Source organism: Beta vulgaris, chromosome 9, assembly GCF_026745355.1.
Source record: "Beta vulgaris subsp. vulgaris cultivar EL10 chromosome 9, EL10.2, whole genome shotgun sequence".
NCBI lineage: Eukaryota > Viridiplantae > Streptophyta > Magnoliopsida > Caryophyllales > Amaranthaceae > Beta > Beta vulgaris.
The window spans coordinates 46,446,360-46,452,758 of record NC_079210.1 but is presented as its reverse complement, the minus strand read 5'-3'; the positions used below and the strand labels follow the sequence as shown (position 1 = coordinate 46,452,758).

The 6,399-nt window shown below is 37.3% G+C and overlaps 1 protein-coding gene across 1 annotated transcript; it reads right to left on the bottom strand.

Annotated features, from left to right (window-relative positions):
• Nucleotides 1-375: 375 nt before the first annotated feature.
• LOC104904104 (AP-1 complex subunit sigma-2) lies at nt 376-5,820 on the bottom strand. The gene is made up of 7 exons (XM_010692293.4): nt 5,580-5,820; nt 4,980-5,066; nt 4,732-4,823; nt 1,081-1,189; nt 945-980; nt 769-855; nt 376-696 (listed from the first exon to the last, which is right to left on the bottom strand). The coding sequence occupies exons 1-7, from the start codon at nt 5,580-5,582 to the stop codon at nt 625-627; spliced, it is 486 nt and encodes a 161-aa protein (XP_010690595.1). The 5' UTR covers nt 5,583-5,820; the 3' UTR covers nt 376-624.
• Nucleotides 5,821-6,399: the final 579 nt, after the last annotated feature.

The window sequence follows — 6,399 nt, the reverse complement described above, 5'->3', positions numbered from 1 at the left end:
TACGTCACCCAATAATGTTATCTACTCAACATTGATGTGATGCGTCCCATGCTCAAATGAAAGGTATGTCATTATGAGTGACCCCTAAAGTACAATAATTTTTCTATTAATAACCTCAATGTATAATCCTATGCTTATAATGAACTCTATTTTTACATTTGGTCTAGCGAATGTAAGAAATTGTGTTACCTTAATAAGTGATACAAGAAGCCACAACGAGTAATGTCAACAAAGGACCATGCTTGGAAGACTCATTTGGGATGTGTTGGAGCTTGGAAGGTCGAAATTCGTTTTTGAGTTCGCAAAACTTATATGATATAAGGAAAATTACATTAACATATTCAATATCGCATGATTGTTTTTGATGACAAAATGTAACAATAAGACAGTAACAAATTCACATTGCCTCAAAATGGAAGAAGAAAAAGCATTACAAAAATCGTAAAATATATGAAAGTGCAAATTTTGATCGGAAGAATGAAACATCTATGTAACAGCAGTAACTTCCGGCTACAACAATACACTATAAAAGAGAGACTTGCACACAATGATCACAACCTCACTAGATTTTGGCCTGGGATATCTATCTGGTGGTTTAATATGAGACTCACAGTTGACAGCAGCCTACTTTGTGGCCTGTGCAATAATATTACTGATTGAGCTTTCTTGTTCTTTAGCAGCTTCGACCAGTGAATCCTGCAAACCATGTTATCAATGTTAGCAAACACATGACAATCTGTACATACAACATTCAGATAGATATAGCACCTGTGCAGCAATTAGCCGCGCAACTGTTTTCTTGCTCGATTCTTGCAGCTCACCAGCAATTAAAATCTCGTCAAGTATATAATATGCCTTTCAAAACCAAATCAGATAAGATATCAGAACGCAGAATTAAAACACTAAATTACAGCAAAACTTCATGTTGCAGGGCAAACTCTTACCTTGTGAAAGTTGAAGATCAAATCCAACTCACAGACCTGAAGAAGAGTTCAATTACCTTTTAGAGGTTATAACAAAAAAAAAAGGGAAAAAAACATCACCAGTGTATTAATCAAAAAAAGGAGGAAAATAACTCACACTGCCAAAATATCGGTCTAGAATCTCAACAAAGTGATGGATCATTTCGAGAACCTCCAGTTCATTGTCATCCTGATCAATGCACATGCAAAAATACAAACTAGCATACCTGCAAGAGTTACCAATGCTGGGAAACATAAGTCTCAGCATAGCAGAACAAGAATCTAAACCTTGACCTAGAACAGGACCAAACAAGAGAAGAATCAACACAAGAAGAAACACACATTCAGAGGGATATCCCGAAATGCCAGGGGCAGACAGATAGTGGGTGGCTTATGAAATCCAAAAATCAAAGTTTTAATGTTGAAATAACAAGAAAATTCTATGAGGATGAACTCTGCAGTTTATGTAATGCTGCAGAAAGTCATTATATATAAACACAAACAACGGATTAAAGGATACTACAAGTTGTATAAAAGAAGATATTTTACAGAGCACCAACCATCAATTTTTGAGAAAGAGGCCATAGAAGATAAAAGGTCACTAGCAGTAGTTCATTCATTTCAATATGAGTTCCTTAAGAATTTGAGAGTGGAAAAGGCCATTGCTTCTAATAATAAATCAGTCCCTCGAACCCGAGCCACATTCCAATGCAATTCCAATTTAAGTGGAGCAAGAAAGACAGAAGTGGACCTGTTTGTTTACTTACCGCTTACGCGGCTTCAAAAGGCACGCACTTTACTTACCGCTTACGCGATTTCTGAAAAGCATGCCCTTTAATAACCACTTATGCGGCTTCAAAAGGCTTGTCCTCTATTTATCAATTGCCCGGATTTTAAAAAACAGGCCCTTTACTTATTGCGTACTCGTTTTCAAACGGCAACAAGTATCGGTAATGTTAGACATCCCTTTATAGTTCAAGGCCTCGGGTCATTAAGGGGTCATTGGCTCATTAAATTACGTCAGCCCCAATGAGCGAGGCTACGTCACATTCCCATGCACCGTCGAATGACCCCACAAGCCGCGCTAGGTAGCCAGCGAGGCAATGCGACATCCGGCATAGTATTAAGCGGCGGCCTCCAGGCCTTGGTGGATCTGCATGCATCCAACCTCAATGCACCCCTCCCGAGGATGAGAAGAGCCTAGGCAAGCCAGCCTTAGTGGTCGGAGTGCCATCATCGAACACCTCCCTATAAGAGCTCTATTTGTGAGAAAAAATATTTCCAAATAAACACACTAATCGTACTAACGTAATAATGGGCCATAACTTTTGAAAATGATACAATAGCTCCTAGTTTTTTGCATGATCTATTAAATTTTTCTTTGTATTTTTTCGAAAATAAATATTTAAAATTATAGAAAATTGGGGAAAATAGGATGAATTTAGGAAAATGTTGGAAAAGTAATGATGGGAAAAAGCACATTTGGGAAGTTTCGGGATGCAATATAGGCTATTTCAGATAATTTCATGTGCCAAAATTTGAAAAAATGCTTTCTCTCCTTTTTTTTTAGTGGGGTTGGGATTCTGACAATCTAACTGTTGGATTATAAAGTTCCCCACCAACCAACCACTCATCTTATCCAAACAAATACTAGTAGACACTTACGATAATTTCAGTTATAGACAAGGACATAACGCTATGCATCAGACATTAGGCATAGCTTAATCCAACCCGAAGTAGCTCCAAAGGCTCCCATTTACTGCGAGCCTAGGATATATTCATAAATAATCTTCAATGACCCTTGGATGCATCTCTTCAGGTAGTTTTATCGGGACTCACGAAGGTCCCAAAAGAAGGATTATAGCCTTTAAAGAGGTGAACACGAGACTTCTCCAGGCTTGACAATATTTTTGTATCAAGGCACTTCTACGGGGTTTTGAGAAACCTTAAGATGGCTCACAAGCTCTTGTGACCCTCAACATTGCCTCAAAATACCTCTCTAAGACTTGTTTATATATTCCAATTCCACCTCAAATTGGCTTTAGAGGCCACCATATGTTCGTTCCAAGGCATAAAACTACTTTCACATGTCCTCGTATGATCCTTGGATGCATCCCACGGGATCTGTTGCTTGGGTTCTTGTGACCCTCAACATTGCCTCAAAATACCTCTCTAATACTTCTTTTATACATTCCAATTCCACCTCAAATTTGGCTTTAGAGAACACCATATGTTAGTTCCAAGGCATGAGCGGGGCTTCCGCCTTCAACTAATCGTTATAGCTTTTCGAAGAAGTGGCTTCCGATCTTTATTGCCCTGCCTTTCCTACCAATCCGCTAGAACAATTCCATAAGAAACTACTTTCAAATGTCCTCTTAATTATGATCCTTGGATGCATCCCACGGGATATGTTGCTTGGGTTCAAATAAGGCCGCACAATGTTTTTATCCAGGACCTTCCCGAATGCCTAGGGATGGATCCGGGATGCTTGGACTCCCTATGCTACCTCACAATGTTTTCAGAGCATTAATTGTTCACAAATCACAACTTGTCTTCGTAACCGATCATGAACATTCATAACTTTGGCCCTACGTGTACGTGCCTTGCCTAATGAGACTATTTTCCCATACTTATAGCTTTTGCCTTTTCAAAAAAAAGGCCTCCATAGTTACTCTTAAAAGCATTTTGGGTTTCTTACGAGCCTCTATGAGTCTCATATAGGTGATTTTAAGGAGTATCGGGGGGAGGGGGAGGGGGAGGGGAAGGGACAAATCAAAGCGACATAGGGTGATTTTATATTCATGTGCATGGTGAAAATTTAAAACTCCAGTTGGCCAAATCTATCCTGAAAGTAGCTGCTCAAATGAAAGCATGAAAATGACTCTACATTATCAGGTCTGACCTCCTACCCATCAAAAATGGTAGAAAAAATCCCTGTTGTTGATATAAAAGGTTCCAGAAAATCAAAAGAATTAATCTCCGTTTGGCTTGAGTTTCTTCATATGAACCCTCACACGCTATAAATCCTGAGTAAGAACACAGCAAATTCACTGAATAACCAAAATTCATAGGCCTGATGGTTTCCATGTGTTCTTAGGCTAGGCAAAGTCATTCCTGACAAATTCCCACACCTTTATAACTCTTCCCTAAAGAGAACACATGGACTTTCACACTATCTTTCCAGTATGAAGATTTGGAGAGAAGGGAAGGGAAAGTGAGGGATTTCTTTACCCTGCTTTGGGCATGACAAAGGAGAAGGGAAGGGACGGGAAGGAAAGGGAATTGGCAGGATGCACTTCCTTCCCCTTTCAATAAATCACATCCTCCCAGAATTTGAAAGATTTGGTAGAATAGAAGCTCACTCTTTCACTCCTCTCACCTCCCTTTCTCTTCCCTGTACTGCATCCCCCTCCCTCTCCCGCTACAAATTTTAAGAAACTGTTAGGCAATCTCTTAGAGTATGAACAAGTATGATTTATAGCAAAAAGAATGACATCTACATCCCATTAGCGCCATGATTAATTAGTTAGTCTCAGAAGAAGTTTGCAGGTAAGTTTTAAAAGGATGAATGGTCATAAATCATTAATCTCACCAGATGAAGTTACAATGGTAACAGGTTTCGAGCATCAACATTTTCCAATATACAGCATCATAACTAGGGTTCAAAGAGAGCAAAACTAGATCAAGAATACCAGCAATTAGCAATTGCACAATATACAGGACAAACCATTTTATTGCCAGCAAGGCCAACCAAAACAGTAAGCATTACCTTCTGTAAACAACCTTTAATCCTCTCCAATCCACAAAGTTACATAGCTTTGGACCACGAGCGAGAACCAATCCACTCAGCTCACGGAGAATCTTCATAAATCAGCAGCTTCTCATTAGAAATCAAATGAAAGAGACTAGATTTCACACCAAGCCTAGTTCACCAGCAAGATTATTCAATGTACACCAAACAAAACTATTTATGACGAAAAATCAGATAGTACTAGATGAACTTTTAGAAGCTTGTACCTTTGATCTTTCCTTCTGTGCATAAGGTGAATACCATTTTGTCAATCTCACTTTCCCTTGTCGATTTATAAGAACCACAAACTGAATCTGGAAATCACATTCCAATTACTACATTAATTAACCATTTTCGCACAGCTTAAATCAATCACATTTCATCTCGGTAATTTTCAGACAATCGATCAATTTCAAGTCAAAAATCAATGCTTCTTTACAACAACCGGAGAATGCAATGTAATCACACTAATTCTGTAGCAAATTGAGGAAAACACAACAACCAATATTTTGTCGTGAAATTAGGGCAAAACAATATAATTGACGAATCTCCTGACAAATCAACTAAAATTACTCACTACAGGATGAAGAAACAACAAAGTTAAGCAATTTTCCATGACAAAAACAGCAAGATGCAGAAAATCACAAAGTTATCCAGATGATCAAATTAGTTTGAATTCCATAAACAAAAGAAATTCAACTAGCCAAAATAGGTAAATTTATAACAGAACGCAGAGAAAATCACATCGCATAGATCGATTTGAAAACAAATAAACGTTCGACGAACCAAAAAAAAAAATGATGAGAAAGAGAGAGAAAAGGAAGTACCATTTTTGGACCGACTGAATGCACCAAATTCACAGTCGAATTAAAATTCTGGAAGAGATCTATAGCAATTCTCAATTCAATTCAATTGAATCGGGATTATCAAGTTTTTGGCTTCTCACTCCTCGGCTCACCTTGTTAAGACACCCTCTTTTTACTATTCACAAATCACATATGATGGTCATAACTCATAACTCTATCATGTTTTCAAAACTAGTCGTTTGCCCATATGCATGGTTAAGAATAGCTAGATGGGTATCCATGTCGGTTATTGATTAGCCGGTCTATTATAATTTCTTGTTATTATACAAAAAATTTGTCTAGTATTTGTCACAAGAAGCCCATTTTTTTCTTTGGATAACCTTCCTTTATTTATCTAGAATATACTCCCTCTGTTTTTTTTTTATCTTTCTCACTTGGAATATTGACACTATTCATGCATAGAGAGAATCTTCTCAAATGTTCTCAATTTATAAGAAAAAACATAGTCATGTGGGGTCTTGTTTGATTCATCTCAGTACTCAATCGTTATAATTTTTACTAATATATAATGAAAGATATTTAAATTTTAAAACGTGCATTGGAAGACGCACACAGAAAAGTAGGAATGATAAAAAAAACAGAGGGAGTATATTGCTACATTAAGTTTCAGTCAAGAAAAAATCAATTCCCCTTACATTTTTCACTCCAATAGCCATATTATCCTCATGTTATTCCTTATTTTGCTAGTGGATCTTTTTTAGACTATCAAGGTGAAAAATTATTTTCTAAAAAAGCGCTTATTTCCTTTATAGTTTAATAATATCAAGTTTTAACAAAAGAG